Source organism: Mustela nigripes, chromosome 2 (assembly GCF_022355385.1).
Source record: "Mustela nigripes isolate SB6536 chromosome 2, MUSNIG.SB6536, whole genome shotgun sequence".
Taxonomy (NCBI): domain Eukaryota; kingdom Metazoa; phylum Chordata; class Mammalia; order Carnivora; family Mustelidae; genus Mustela; species Mustela nigripes.
This window is the reverse complement of record NC_081558.1, coordinates 188770110-188785517: the sequence shown is the minus strand read 5'-3', so window position 1 is coordinate 188785517 and position 15408 is coordinate 188770110. Positions and strand designations below refer to the sequence as shown.

The window sequence follows — 15408 nt, the reverse complement described above, 5'->3', positions numbered from 1 at the left end:
GTGACATGCTCAGAGCACAAATATTACCTGCCTTTGTAGGAATTTTCTAATTTTCTATGTCTTTGGCATACCATGTTGTATTCCTGTGCTTACCATCAACTAAAACTACTATTTCTTCCACAGGGGGACGTAATGAAGTTGTCATTACTGAAAACAATAACAGTATTACTGAGCAAATCACTGATGTTGTGAAGCAGCCAGCCTTTATAGCTGGTATTGGTGGTGCCTGCTGGGTAATTTTGATGGGTTTTAGCATCTGGTTGTATTGGCGAAGAAAGAAGAGAAAGGGACTCAGTAACTATGCTGGTAAGAGACTATTTCTAGCTAAGAAAATATCCTGTTTTTAGGAGTGTGATGAAATGAAAGAGAGGGAATGGGTCTGAATAATGAGGAAGTGAATGAATGAATGAATGAATGAATGTTGTAGCTTGTTTTAAACACCTGCTCTGTAAACTGCAATTATACATGTGCCTTAATGTATTTCTTTTCACCATATCACATTATGACTATAAGGCAAGCTTTTTGCTGTATCTCCAAAGAATCATAACAAGAGTACACACGGATAAATGTGTGACCATTTTTTCTCAACTAGTTCTTCAAAACACACACACACACGTGTGCATGTACACACACACACACACACACTTACACACACAGACGTGCCATGAACCCATTATCTAAGAGGTGGATTTAGGCAAGATCATTTCTAACATGCTCAGGAAGAAAATATTTGAAATATAGCTTTTAGTATTTCAAGATGTAGATTACAATAGGAACTGTCCTAGATGACAAATAAAAACAAGGAAAAAAAAATCTCATCAGATTTAATAAGACTGATGAAGCATGAATTAAGTGATTTACTAGTCTAGTCTATCTATTTCAGGGTGACCAATCAGCCTTTTAGAAAGGAGAAAAAGGAAAAGGAAAAGAAGCAGAAGAAGGAAAAGGAGATCCTAGATGTCTAGCTATTTGCAAAAATGTTTTCTTCTTAGAATCTGTGATAGAATTTCAAGGATGTCAAAACCTGTGGCCCTCCAAACATTTCCGAGGCAGGGAGGGAGACAGGAGAGGGGGTAGAAGTATCAAGTCAGTGATTTAAAGAATGAACTCAGTATTGAAGCTATGTTCAATAGCAACTTTAATTGCAATTCATTTTAAGTGTTTCTTCTAACAACGACAATCATAAAAATACGTTGTCTCCCAATATTTCACACTTTCTAAAATTTACAAGGGAACAATTTTAATTTCACATCATCCTACAAACACTTCAGAAGTTTTTGACACAGTGTATTCAATCTTCTATCTCCAGTTTTAACTTTAAGTTTAAATGTTTATAAATGTCTTAATAATGGATTCTGACAGAAGCTTTATAGTCTATTAAGCTTATAAGCTGCTCTAGCTTTTAGGCTTCTTAGCCACTGATGTCTAAATAGTGCAAAATAGAAGGGTTCTATACTTGGTTCTCTTGCTTGTGATTTGACAGCATTTACATATAATCTTTCTATTGTAGCATTGAGACTAATGTCCATATCTTATGAAAATTAAGGTGATTATTAACCATTAGAGTAAATTTCCATGACTAGAGAAAGCAGGACAGTGTATCCATTGAAAAGGGGATTCCATGCTTTGTGACTTGCAGTCATTCTGCGTTTCTCATGTCTCACTGATTGCTGGTGGCTTCTTCCTTGGGCTGTGTCATTTGACTGCTGTATCCCCACATCATTGAGGTGTTCTTTCCAGCAAGAGGTGCTAGGCAGTAACTAGTGTCAGAGTTTTGAACATTCATGATACTTTAATGTACCTTCTTGGTCTGTAGTCCACTGATCTACCTTCATTCCTTGTAGGCATTGTCATCAGCCCATCTGTTAAATCAATCACCATGTTACAGCTCATCTCTGTGATATACATATGAATCATGTAAATCATAGGGAAGAACTAATTTAATTCATTGTCTAGTTAGTGTTTATCCCTTTTCTTGATTTCAGTGAAAATAATAGAAGATTGACTGCTCTAGTTTCAATGCAGAATTCTAGAATATCCATATTTGAGGTGTTGCATTTTTATCTTCCACACTCATGTGCTCACTCCTATAAATAACATAGTTCTCATAACTAGTAGGTTTGTGCTTTTAGTAAAATTATGTCAGACAGATTTCTTTTTTCTTTTTCTTTTCCTTTCTTTTTCCCCCCATGGCAGTTTTTTGCAAAACCTATGCATTTAATTTGAAAATATCTATTGGTCTTTGAGCTTGACAAGTACAGTACATTTCCTATTATCATTTCTCATCATGATTGATATCCATCTGCTTGTAGAGAAACTCCTAACTCAGAAGGTGCTATGCCCTTCAAATATTTTGGAGTAAGGCCAAGCCAGAGAGCAGCCTTTCAAAACCTTTATACTTAATTGATAGATGCCTGACTCTCAGAATGGATTCACCTTCAACTAGTAATTTGCCTTCTAGCAACTGCTGTTCTCTTCTAGGTGAGAAGCAAATGAAAATCCAAACCGTAGGTAGCTAGCACTGCATATCTGCCTATCTGTAAATTTTTTTACACATTTCCCTCCATATATATCCTATCCTCCACCTGTTAAAATGTTCATGTTCTTGTCCTTATACAACCTTTTAAAAAGGGGATTTTAAAATATGAATGATTAGTGGAGTATATATTATAGCTTCAAATTTCTGATATTTTATGCATGAGCTAATGATCTATTTAAGAGCACAGAGATTTCATACAGGGCTATTTTTTTTCTTTCTTTGAAGTGTATTGTAAAAATTATGGAGAATATACTCTATTTGTACTGGTTCTATTTATATTTTGGTTATCATAACAATTCTGTGGGAATCTTATAAATTTTATAAGCATGGAGACAATGTGATTTTACTCACAAAGTAAAAAGACTAATATTTTCACTTTTTCACTGCACGGTAATGTCTCTATGGTGTCCAGACTTTATTGTTAATTCATCAGAGCATTGGTAGTTTTTTTCCTAAATAAACAAAAAATCTACTTTGGGATAAGTATTTAGATTAATTTTATAACATAAGATACTTCATTTATTTCAAACGCCAATTTTGCTCTTAGATTATACTTAGACAGCTGATGAAATTTACGTATATTAAGATATACATATGTATCTGATGCAATTCACATATATATATATGTATATATATATATATAAATAGATAGATAGATATGCATTTTAATAAAGTTTGGCCAACTGTATGTAGAATTATAAAGCAGGTAAAATTTGATTTCAGCACTCCCTTTTTCCTACTTCATTCCAAATCTCTTCTTAACCACTAGAGGTAGAACAGGGAAGATTTTAACTAGTGGGAAGATATGTAAATATATTTCAGGTTAGAGATTCTAACTCTCAGCAAGATGCCTTCCACTCACTTGTGCAGGAAAACTCACTGACTTTTATTACAGATAATCTTTGGCTCTCTGTCATGTGGATAATTATATTTGAATGTCTAGAAGGAAGAAAAAAGGTGCTACTAGGTATTGATATTTTTCTTATATATCAGAGGATTTAAACATATTTATCATAAGACACTAGTGGAATGACACCTTATATTATAAAACCAACTATCAAGAATCAAATGCAAGCTTATATATTAAATGATCTCTGCGGGGTACCTGGGTGCCTCAGTTGGTTAAGCATCTGCCTTTGGCTCGGGTCATGATCCCAGGGTCCTGGAATAGAGCTCATGTTGGGCTTCCTTCTCAGTGCAGAGTCTGTTTTTACCTCTCTCTCTCCCCCCTCCCCGGCACATGCTCTCTCTTTTGCTTGCTCTCTCATAAATAAATAAAATCTTGAAAAAAATGATCTGAAAGGAGAATTTGGCTTGAACTATTTTGCTTCTTTACACAGCAGATAGTGGAGATTTCCCCAGGGCAATGTTACACATGAACTTCTTATTCAATTTTTTTTCCCTATTTATCCTTTATTTAGATTCTTCAGGCACAATCGCGTGCCATATCTTTGCACATGGTGCAAAGAAGGGCAGCTGTGACAAAAAAAGGAATCCTTATATCTCATATTCTGGGTGAAATGATTTTATACTTTCATTGAGCATCATACAATGTTATTTATCTTCTTCTCCATTGAGCACTAACAGTCTTCTTGTCACTGCATGTGAGGTTCCTGGCTGCTTGAATAATTCACCACCTGAGTTGTAGCATCAAATGACTGGTAAAAAGATTTGGGTGGGAGATACAGAGACCATTAGGTGATTTTTGAATCTAGAGTAAATGTTTGATCACATGTGTTAACAGTGTTTGTGAATAGATAAATGAATAACATTATGGAACTCTCATGAGGATTCTATGAAGCTATATTATATAGATAATATGCATGTTCATGTATATCCATTTTATAATCCTCACAAGGGTTACGTGACTCTTTTCAAACTTACATTGTTCACTGTTATTCACAATTTTTCATTTGTCAACTTTGTAATGAGAGTATATATATATATATATAGATAGATAGATATAGATATAGATATATAGATAGATAGATAGATATAGATATATATATTTTTTTTACCTGTAAAGGGGTGAGTGATAGTTTATGAGTAGTACCTTTGAGAATAACAGATTGTGTGAAACTCAGTAAATATCATGTTTAATGAGTGAGCAAATTATGAAGTGCTAAACACTTCTTGCATAGGCTTCAAAAACCACCAGTGAAATAGAAATTATTTGACAAAACTATCCAAAGACAGCTAAAAGATTTGATGGAATTTTTATACTCTGATGATCTGGGCTGTGTTAATGCTTATTAAAAGAGGATTAATCTACATGCATTTTTGAGAAATAGCTTATCAGGAAAGGGAAGGAGGCTTGGCTAGCAACATTAAAGTTTCCATTTGGAGTAGGAAAATGTGGCCTTCTAGAGATAGGCACTGTGAAAGCTTCCTTACCTCAAAATGTCAATTTACCACATCACTATATTTCCCTTCCCCCTCAGTTCTAGCAGGCATGAGATTAGGATTAATCCTGTCAGATAATAGTAGAGGTACATTCTGTATGATGTAACTTGCAAAATCTCTTTACTTCATATCCTTTATAAATATTGCAATAAATTCAAAATATTTAATGCCATTCTTAAACACTTCAGGTTGTGGTATCTGTACAACTTTTTAGCTACATTAGCACTATCCAGTGAGTTTTCGGTAAAAACTTCTGTATGTTGTTCCCTGAAAGTTCTTAACTTTAGGTACTAGCAGAGACTCCTTCCTGGTAAAGATTCACATTTCTTTCAAACTTATCTCTGTTAAGCACAAAGTTATTACACTGTGATTATAAAAATCATGACTAGAGCAAAATTGTCCAACAACCTCTACTTCCATCCCTCTTGCTTTTAAATGCAAGGAAGTTCAACATTTCTTTGAAATGAAAGCTACCTCAAACAGCTTTCAATTTGCTGTGGAATTTATTTTATTTTATTTTATTTCTACACAAAAAGAGAGACTGAAAGAAAGAGGAAGGAAGGATAGAAGGAAGGGAGGGAGGAAAGAGGGGAGGAAAGAAAAATGCTCATCAAAACACCAGATGTGACTTCTCTTTTACTCATTCTAATTGCTCGTCCTTATTTCTAGTCTACTTTCCGTCTTGTGGTCTAATACGACCCAGTTACTTTGGGTCTACTTTTCAAAATGGAACAAATCTGTTTGGAGCATGGAATAAAAGGGAAACTTGAATATTCATCCTTTTTCCCCTTGTTTTCCGAAGACAATGAATCAATCTTACTATGATAAGAGTTGTTTTTTGTTTGATTAGTTTTGGTTTTTAAGTTTTCTTTTGTCATGGAAGCATACAAAATGGAGAATTTTCATGTATACCAAAGTCTGTCGATGGACCATTTTCAGTTGATCATGTATTTACATAATGTACTGTTCATTTTTGTCTCTGTACAGTTGGTATATAGAGGTACAAAGATAAGTGTCATTATGGAATATTTTGCCAAAAGTGGTCTAGAAAGGTTTGAAAACAGATTTTAATGATTATGGTAACACAGAGAGAAACTGGATATGTCCTAAGTGCTTTGAAATTTAAAAGCATTTTACTCACAGTATGTAATTCTTAGTTGGTAAATATGACCCTTAGCTTAGTGTCCATATTCTAACATGTCTGTAAATGAATCCTGATTGTATTTTCCCAGTTTTCTATTGTGTTAAAATGCACGTAACATAAAATGTACTATCCTATTTTCAGGTATACAGATTGGTGTCATTAAATACATTCAAAATGTTGTGCTATCATCACCACCGTCCAACTCCAAAACTCTTTTCATCTTCTAAATTGAAATTATATACCCTGTTAACAATAACACCCATCTCCCCACTTCTCCAACCCCTCTCAACCACCTTTCTACTTTCTGTCTCTATGATTTTGACCACTCTATCTACCTCATATTGGTGGAATCATATAGTACTTGCCTTTTACGACTGACATATCACTTAGCATGATATCCTCAAGTTTAGCGTATGTCATAATTCTCTTCTTTCATAATAGCTGTATTGTATGTATACACAACACTTTTCTTGTCCATTCATCCATTTATGGTCCCTTAGATTGCTTTCAGGTTTTAGCTGTTGTGAATAACATTACTTTAATTCTTTGAGACCTAGGTTTCAATGCTTTTGGGTATAGACTCAGATGTGGAATTTCTAGATCATATGATAATCTTAGATTTTTAATTTTTGAGAAACCACCATACTGTTAACTATTTTCCACTATGGGTTCACCATTTTACATTTCAACAGCAGTGCACTAGAGTTCCCATTTCTCTACATCCTTGCTAACACTTATTATTCTGTCTTGCATGGTAGCCATCTTAATGGATGCGAGGTAGCATCCATTGTAATTCTGACTTTTGTTTTCCTAATGATTAGTGATGTGGAGCATCATTTCAACTGCTTGATGGCCATTTGGATGTCATCTGATAAGATTTTGAGTGTTGCCTTGTAAGTTTAAAAATTTTACACTTAAAAAAATATATTAGGGGCGCCTGGGTGGCTCAGTGGATTAAGCCACTGCCTTCGGCTCAGGTCATGATCTTAGGGTCCTGGGATCGAGTCCCACATCGGGCTCTCTGCTCAGCAGGGAGCCTGCTTCCTTCTCTCTCTCTGCCTGCCTCTCTGCCTACTTGTGATCTCTGTCTGTCAAATAAATAAATAAAATCTTTAAAAAATATATATATATTAGTTTATTTATTTTAGAGAGAGTGCTAGGTTTGGCTAGCAAACCCTGAGGTACCAAATGAAAAGATTACTCCAGACCCCTAAATAAAAGAAAGGAGAGAACGAGGGGACCAGACTCTCTAATGGCAAAAGGTCCTGAACCAGGCTCAGTCTCCCCTTTAATTGCAGGTCTTATCAATACCTCAAGTAGGAACAGAAAAACAGAAAGGAATGTTAGGCTTCAGTAATCAAGACATATAGATATGAGGCAATGCATGATGCAAACAAAACAAGCAGTGTTTGTGTCATGTGTATGGGCTAAGGGAATGATGAACATGTGACCATAAGTTAAGAGTGTTTTTCTTTTAAGTTAAATATTTACACCCTAGATGAAAGCATTGAGCCACAATAAAAATCTGGCTGTTTTCAGCTCAGAAACTTGAAAGGAAACCCAGAGCTGCAGCACTCCTCCTTTTCTTTTCAATTGGTCTCACCTCAGGAGCCACATTTCACTTAAATCTTACCTATCCAGGCACTCTGAATCCCCACAGAGAGAGAGAGAGTACAAGTGGGAGGGACCGAGGGAGAAGGAGAGAGAGAATCTGAAAGCAGACTCCTCACCGAGCCTGGAGCCTGAGGCAGGGCTTGATCTCATGACTGAGATCATAACCTGAGCCAAAACCAAGAGTCAGATGCTTAACCAACTGGACCACCCAGATACCTCTAAACTTTACATTTTATGAATAATTTACCATTGATTAGTATGTAAAAGTTAAGTGCAACTCAATTTTTGTGCCTCAGCTTCAGTTGCCCTCCTTTTCTCTGTATCACTTACTAGCAATAATGGAAAGTTCGAGTGGGGACGAAAGCACATCTAAATTAGGAGAAATACTTAGCTTCTTTCCACCTATCTTCTAAGCAGCACATTTGAGGTGTAGCTCATCAGTGCCTGCTTATTTGCATATTCACAGTGATATTCACAACATTATCTTAACTCTCTTAATAGAGTAAAACAATCACTTGATAGTCCATTAAAAAACCACATAACTAGAAAGTCACATCGGATGGAAAGCTAATTAGCTGTACTGTTTTCACATTTTGTGTGCATATTTTTTCTTCTAATCAGGGCTTTATTTCACAGCACTAGTGCTCAATTTTTTAAATTAATTGTTTCAGATTAATTCTTCTTTTGTTGTTGTTAAAAGTAGTTATTAGTGGGACCCGAAGTGGTATGGACCACTGCTGATTCTTGATTCCTGTCATTTAAGCAAACTTGTCAGGAAGCAGAGTTGTGATCAGTATTCTTTCATCTTCTCTGAGGAACTGTCCATAGCAAGCCCTGGGCAGATACAAAGGATATGTCAGAATTGTTTTATAATGAATTTGAGATGGTGCCTGAAAAATTGATAAGTAAGTACACTTCAGGTGCCAGCCAGGTGTTCCTCAAAGCACTACCTCCTGATAGACCCTGGGAATCATGATCCTATCACCTAATTATGATATCCTGAGAGATGTGTCATTAAATGATCTTAGGGAAGGGAGTGGGGAATTGCATATGTAAATTTACAAAATTTAAAGAGCTATCATATTTCATAGCAAAAATTTGAGGAATAGATGAATTATGGAGAGATTATTCAAATTAAAAAGTATTTATTGTATGTATACTTTAAGTAACAATATATCCTCTTTAAAATATGAATCAGTTCATAAAACTTTCTTTTAATTTTTTCTATACTTTTTACTCATTAGGAAATCATGGTAAATATAATCAGTATTTTCCAAAGATAAGACATGTTGGGGAAACCTGGATGACTCAGTCATTGGGTGTCTGCCTTTGGCTCAAGTCATGATCTCAGGGTCCTGGAGTTGAGTCCTGCATCAGGCCCTCTGCTCAGCGGGGAGCCTGCCTGCCTCTCCCTCTGCACTTCCCCCTGCTTGGGTGCATTTTTTCTCTCTCTCTCTCTCAAATAAATAAATAAAATCTTTAAAAAACAAACAAAAAAAAGACATGTTGGATTCACATCTGTATAATTTTTTTTCTTAATTTTTTGTTTTGTTTAGCTTTTTTTATGTTTTGGGGCTCATCACAGCAAGTGCACTCCTTAATCCCCATGAACTATTTTACCCCTCCCCTCGCAACCTCCTTCCCCTGCCCCATAACCAGAAGTTTTTTTCCTTCATCCCCAGGAATTGGTTTCTCTGATCTGTATTTATTTTAGTCAGAATTGCTATTTTGCAATCCGTGAACTTCTAAACACCAAAGTTCTAATTAACTCATTGAGTGGCAAAATTTGATCCATGCTAATGTGGAACTATCATAGACTTTATCCCACCAGTCATGATTTTATTATATTTTATTGTGAACACATTAAATAACTTTGAATAGAGTTGCTGACTTGGATCCTCTCTAGAGTATGCACTGGATTACCTTTCTGAGATCTGAAACGTTTTGAATTCCAAACATATTGGGCTACAAAGATTTTGGATAAGAAATGATGGATCCACCCAGATATTTATGTTCTTTGGCCAATCCTTGAAACCCACTTTTTAAAATGTTAATAGCTTTGTGGAATGGAGTCTAGTGTCTAGAGAGAGGTCTTCTCCAGGTATAGCTCTACGGAATGCTTGTTGATATGACCAATAAGTTCCAGAGTTTTATAAAGGACTTAAGCTTTTGCAATTATTACATACAATTTGAATATATTTCGCATCAAGTATTTGAAAATTTCATTTGGGTGGAATTTTTGATGATAAAACAAAACACTCAACACAGTATTCTCTATTAATTATACTTTATGTCTACTGTAATTGTAGTTGTTCAACTCATAGTGATTTAATGGTGTCCCTAAAAGGATCTGTGATGATGAGGACTACGTCATCAATCAGTACCTGTTTCTCTTTTCCACTGGCAGGATGTTATTACCTGTTTGAACTATTCCGTTTCAATTTCTGTTATGTGCATTTTATGTTGTGCTTTCTAATTAGGATACCCACATACTAAGATTAAAAATCGCGATTTGATAATCCCCCATTAATGCATGTTGACCTTCCAATGACACTATATCTACCAATTGTAACAGTTTTTGATATCCAAACACAAATTGCCCTTTTGATTTAACCATACATTTGGCTTGAAGTATTTTTAAATGTCTTATTAAAGTTGGAGCAAATGATGGCTTTGCCCTGGGCCAAACCACGGCTTCTTATTCTCTGTACAATTATGTTAATTATATTTTGTTAAAATTCCCAGAGGCCTCAGCTCTAAACTAAGGACCAATATGTAGTTGGTATTAATCGTAATTAATATTGACTACTTGTGTGTGTGTGTGTGTGTCTTTCTTTTTTTTTAACAGTTACATTTCAAAGAGGCGATGGAGGACTAATGAGCAATGGGAGGTATGCTAAGGAGATTCTTTTTTATTATTATTTTTAATCAGGACTGGGGAAACTATAGTAAGAGACTATTATTGTAATAAACGATCACTTATAAGTCTGAGAATTCTAGGAGGAATTAAATGGCTTACCACAAGGTTTAATGATCTATCTGTTGTGCACTTTAGAGGAATCAAGTCCAGATGTTTCATATCTCCCAGATGCCCCTGAAGAAATTAGTAGTAAATATCACAAGGAATGTGTTCATTTGTTAGCAGGATGTTTATTGCATTAATTAGACATTAGCAAATGAAGTTGCTGTTGTTTAAGACTCCTTATTGGCTCTCACTAAATTGCTGTGAGTGAACAATTACACATAATCGATCACAAAGTAAATGATTCATGGATGATGAATAGGCTGTAGATTGATAGGACTGGATTCCACAACTTTGGATACTCAATTGAAATTGATAAAAGCTGATAACAAACCCATATATCCTCATCTATTTCCCCTTTGCCAATATGGAGATTGTAATTAGGCTCTGGTAATAACTTCCAATCTCCCATTTAATCAATATTTTAGCAAAAAGAGATTAGGTCTAATGAGAGCTAGTGCATGTAGCAAGTAAGCAGTTGGATCTTCTTATTGCAGTTGCCATAGAAACACATGTTTCTCTTAGGGATTTCACAGAAACGGTCTATCAAAAATAAAGTGCAATGATTATAGATGTTGCTATTTCTTTGTAAATATGCTAATAATCTGGAAAGGAATCAGAGTCCCATCTTTTATATCAAAAATGAGAATTCTTTATTCAATATGATGTGAGGGAAGTTTTTCTCATTGATTATACTCACATGCTGGATCAGATCACAGTGAATCGTTAATTACCTTAAAATCTTTAGTATACCCCTAATATCTCACAACTTAGAGAATTTGGAAATGTGCTATTGATGGAACAATATAAATACTGTTCATTACTTTCCTTCAAGTTCTTTGCCTCTAAATCAAGCACGAGGGCTCATAACAGTGGTTACAGCCTACAGGGGACAGAAAAATATGGGGACTGTAGGAATGGAGGAAGCAATAGCCCAAAGTCCTGGAGATGGCTGACACCAAGCAGTCACCCTGAGCAATTGTTCCTTTGAGGTGCCAATTTATCATCAAACCTTGTTTCGGGATCCTGCTGTGTTACCAATTCCCACCAGTTTCAAGGCAGACAACAGAATTCATTTGGATGTCAGCAGAATCCCAGGCAGGATGCTTCTGCTTCCACTGACAGGCTATATATAGTCTTAATGAACTACGGAAGTTCCTTAATTCTTGAGAACCTACACTTTTTAATTGAAGTGAATTAAAATCTTCTTAAATTCTTTCATCTATTTTAGTGTAGGAGACAGGTGTCCAAATCTCTCAGTGAGCTCCACCGATTGATTTCCTTTTAATTTCTGTTTCAGCCGTCCTGGTCTTCTAAATGCTGCGGATCCCAGTTACCCATGGCTTGCTGATTCGTGGCCAGCCACAAGCTTGCCAGTAAACAATAGCAATAGTGGCCCAAACGAGATTGGGAATTTTGGACGTGGAGGTAAGTTGTGCATTCAAAACTTTGTTATCTGTTTTCTTGGCTTTCCTAAATGTTTTAAAAAATACATAATAGAGAGTATTTTCTTCCACAGTTAAAATTACTAAAATACATGTACTAACAGTGCTCTACATTCACTAAATATTTTATGTAAGACCATTGTGTCTATATTACTTTGCGTAAGACTAAGCTTTAAGGAAGTCATTACTAACCAAGATGGCAAATAGTCATAATACAGTTTGGCTTTAGGACTATTAGCACAAGATTAGTAAAATCAGAAACTATGCTGCTAAGTAGGGCTTGTGATTTTGGAATAGTCATTTCTGTTCTCTACATGTCATTCAACATATATTTATTAACTATGTCCTATGTACCTGGCATTATGGCAGACAATAAAAATAAAATATCAACATAAAGAGAGATGGTCCCTAACCTCATAGGATGTATGCTATAGAGATTAGACCACATGCTGAAGCAGAACTTAAATGTAGTTCTACCATTGATAATTTGTACCCCAAATGAAGGACGAAGAGGTGCTAGGTAGCTGATATACTAAGGTCTCCAAAATTTGGTGCTAGAGTTCTCTCTGTAGAAACAAAATTTGACCTGCTATAAATAATTACAGGCTCCCTACTGCCACTTTTTCATCAATTCAATAGGAAAATGATGGATTTAGAGAATGATGGGACTGGAGAAGTCTGTGGTCCCAGTGATTAGTTTGGCAAAAATATGTGAGTTTTCCATTGGTAGAAACTTGTGCAAACAGTAATGGACTGGCGCTGCTTTGCCAGTGCCTAACATGGAAAAGCTGCCTGTTGGGAATAAGAAAGTTCTATGAATGGAGTGTCATTTAAGTTGATATCTGAAGGAGAGGTAGAGATTAGTCAGAATTGTGGAAAAAGTGTGTGAAGAAATGTCTGTATCTTAAGGTCTAGAAAGAAGAGAGGCATTGACCTATTTGAGAAATGAATGAATTTCCTAATGAGTATAAAGTACAAGGAAGCAGAGGTAGTAAAAAAAAAAAAAAAAAAATTTCAGAGGGACAGATAATAGATGACCTTCTAAGATATACAATGATTTTAAACTTTGTCCAGAAGGTAGTCAGAAGGCACCAAAGGATTTGTTAAGAGGAGAACACCAAAATCTAAGTACAGAGTTAAGTCATCCAGATCACTGCCAGGTGGGGAATGGAGTTCGAGTAGAAAATGGGATGATTAATTAGGAGAGCAGTGGTATAATGCACAAAAGTATGGCTGAATCTGCTAGAGGGTTTCCACACCTCTGCGTGGGATTAACGATGGAGGAGACCCAGGGCTTGGCTAACCTATTATAAGCCTCAGTGGTGAATTTCACAGGCATAAGTGTAGAAATAGACTGACTTAGAAGAATAATCATGGACACTGGCATTTTTTTTCTTTATGGGTAGAATCCCAATAAATGTTTGAATATAATTAAAATAGTATTTCAAATAATAAAGCTACTAACTATAGCTAAAGTCTTCATTTTGTCAATACCAACTTGAAGGAAGGGCACTCTCTCCCAATCTCCAGATAAAATACAGAAAATAACAATTCCCCCATCATAGGTATGTAATGAGGATTAAATGGATAATAACACATTCAGGTTTAACAAAAGCTTGACATACAAGCAGTGGCCAGCAGGCATCAGTATAGTAAATGAGAAAACAAAACAAAAAAAAGTTGTATGACTCCTCAGCTTTTTGCTTGCCCTCTGTAATCACCTGTTTAAGATTCTTATTCTCATTTGTCCAGAACCTGTTTAAGATTCTTATTCGTCCAGAACCTCTGAAAGTGGCTGCCTTCCCCCATGACCAAACTCTGAGCCCTTCAATTACAGGCTGTGACTTTATCATGGATAGGTCTATAGCTGAGCATCTCCTCACCGGGAGAGCGGAAGACTCCCCTCTACGCTACCCAGAATGATTTTGTCAATACAAATTCTGTTCTGAAGGCTTTCATCAATCAAGGATTAGATCAGTCTTTTACTGGCTGTATTTGTATTTGATTAGTACACCATTCTCTATAGATCAAGAAATGAATGCCTGAAGTTGGGGAAAATGTTTTGTTTGGGTTTTGTTATTTTTCAGTTTCTAGTGGGCTACAATAACATCGAAAATGTCTCAGTCTAATTTAGTCAAAGGGTACATTTCTAGATTTTTCAAGATTTTTCTTCAATACCCACCACAGTTTTACGATATGAAATAGTTCACAGGGGAACATCAAGGCCAAGACAAGGTTTTTGCAAGGCTTACTATATTTCTTTTCAGTGTCATAGGCATTGTAAGCATTTACTACGCACCAGATATAGGTAGGCTTTTTTTGTACATTATATTTCATCTCACTGGCATAATAAATGTAACATAAATAATAGATAATCATATTTATATTTTAAAGGACAAAAAACTAAGGTTTATTGAAATGAATAACTTGAGATCTAGGTGTAGAAGGCAGATCTAACACATTTTAAAGCCTCGGTTCCTTTATCTACACTGTTCTGCAGTCCTCTAGGTAGGATTCACGTGTATGATTGTGTAACTACAGTCACTTAAAAGAATTATTGTGGATACTGAGATTTCCCTTTCAAGAATGGAATACTAATACATGTTTAAATGTAATGAAAATAGTATTTTGAATAATAAAGTTACTAATTATTGCATAAGTCTGTCTTTTGTCATTACAAACTATAAAAGATTCATTTAATCATTCAGCAAGTACTTACCCTCTGCAAAACACTAGGTGAGGAATTATGGAAATCCAGACATAAATCCTTTATGTTCCTCTTCTTAAGTGTCTTGGGTCTTAGGATATGTTACAGGCGATAGTCATTCATTCGAGTATATCAGGCAAAAGAAATAAGTGCACAGATCACTCTGGTGCTGAAAACTGCAAAATGAATCATGAGTAGTTCTTCCTAGAGGGAAGGGTGTCTGTAATTCAGAGGTTTAAACTCAAATATCAACAAGTGCCAGTCAGCCCAAAGCACTAAGGAAAGGTTGATGTGGACAGTGGGAAGTGGGAACTAGAAGGTCCTGCCTAAAGATGGCAGCCGCTATTCAGGTCCAGGCTGTTGGAGGAGGGCTGGCTCCGAGTTCCAAACCATCTGATATTATAGGATGATTCCCCACATCCAGATATTCCTGTATGATCTTCTAATATTTCAACGTTTGGATATAATTCAATTTATTTTCCAAACATGGAGGAGTGATCCAATGATAGCTGGAGGACATGGGCAGCCTCCACA

At 35.7% G+C, this 15408-nt stretch overlaps 1 protein-coding gene across 7 annotated transcripts in view; it reads left to right on the top strand.

Annotated features, from left to right (window-relative positions):
* Nucleotides 1–15408, top strand: part of ROBO2 (roundabout guidance receptor 2) — a 1305913-nt gene that overhangs the window by 1241565 nt on the left and 48940 nt on the right. For all 7 annotated transcript variants that reach the window (XM_059392157.1, XM_059392155.1, XM_059392153.1 and 4 more), the window contains exons 18-20: nt 124–306; nt 10549–10591; nt 12023–12150. In XM_059392157.1, the coding sequence (XP_059248140.1) occupies nt 124–306; nt 10549–10591; nt 12023–12150 (354 nt within the window). The remainder of the gene's footprint in view (nt 1–123; nt 307–10548; nt 10592–12022; nt 12151–15408) is intronic.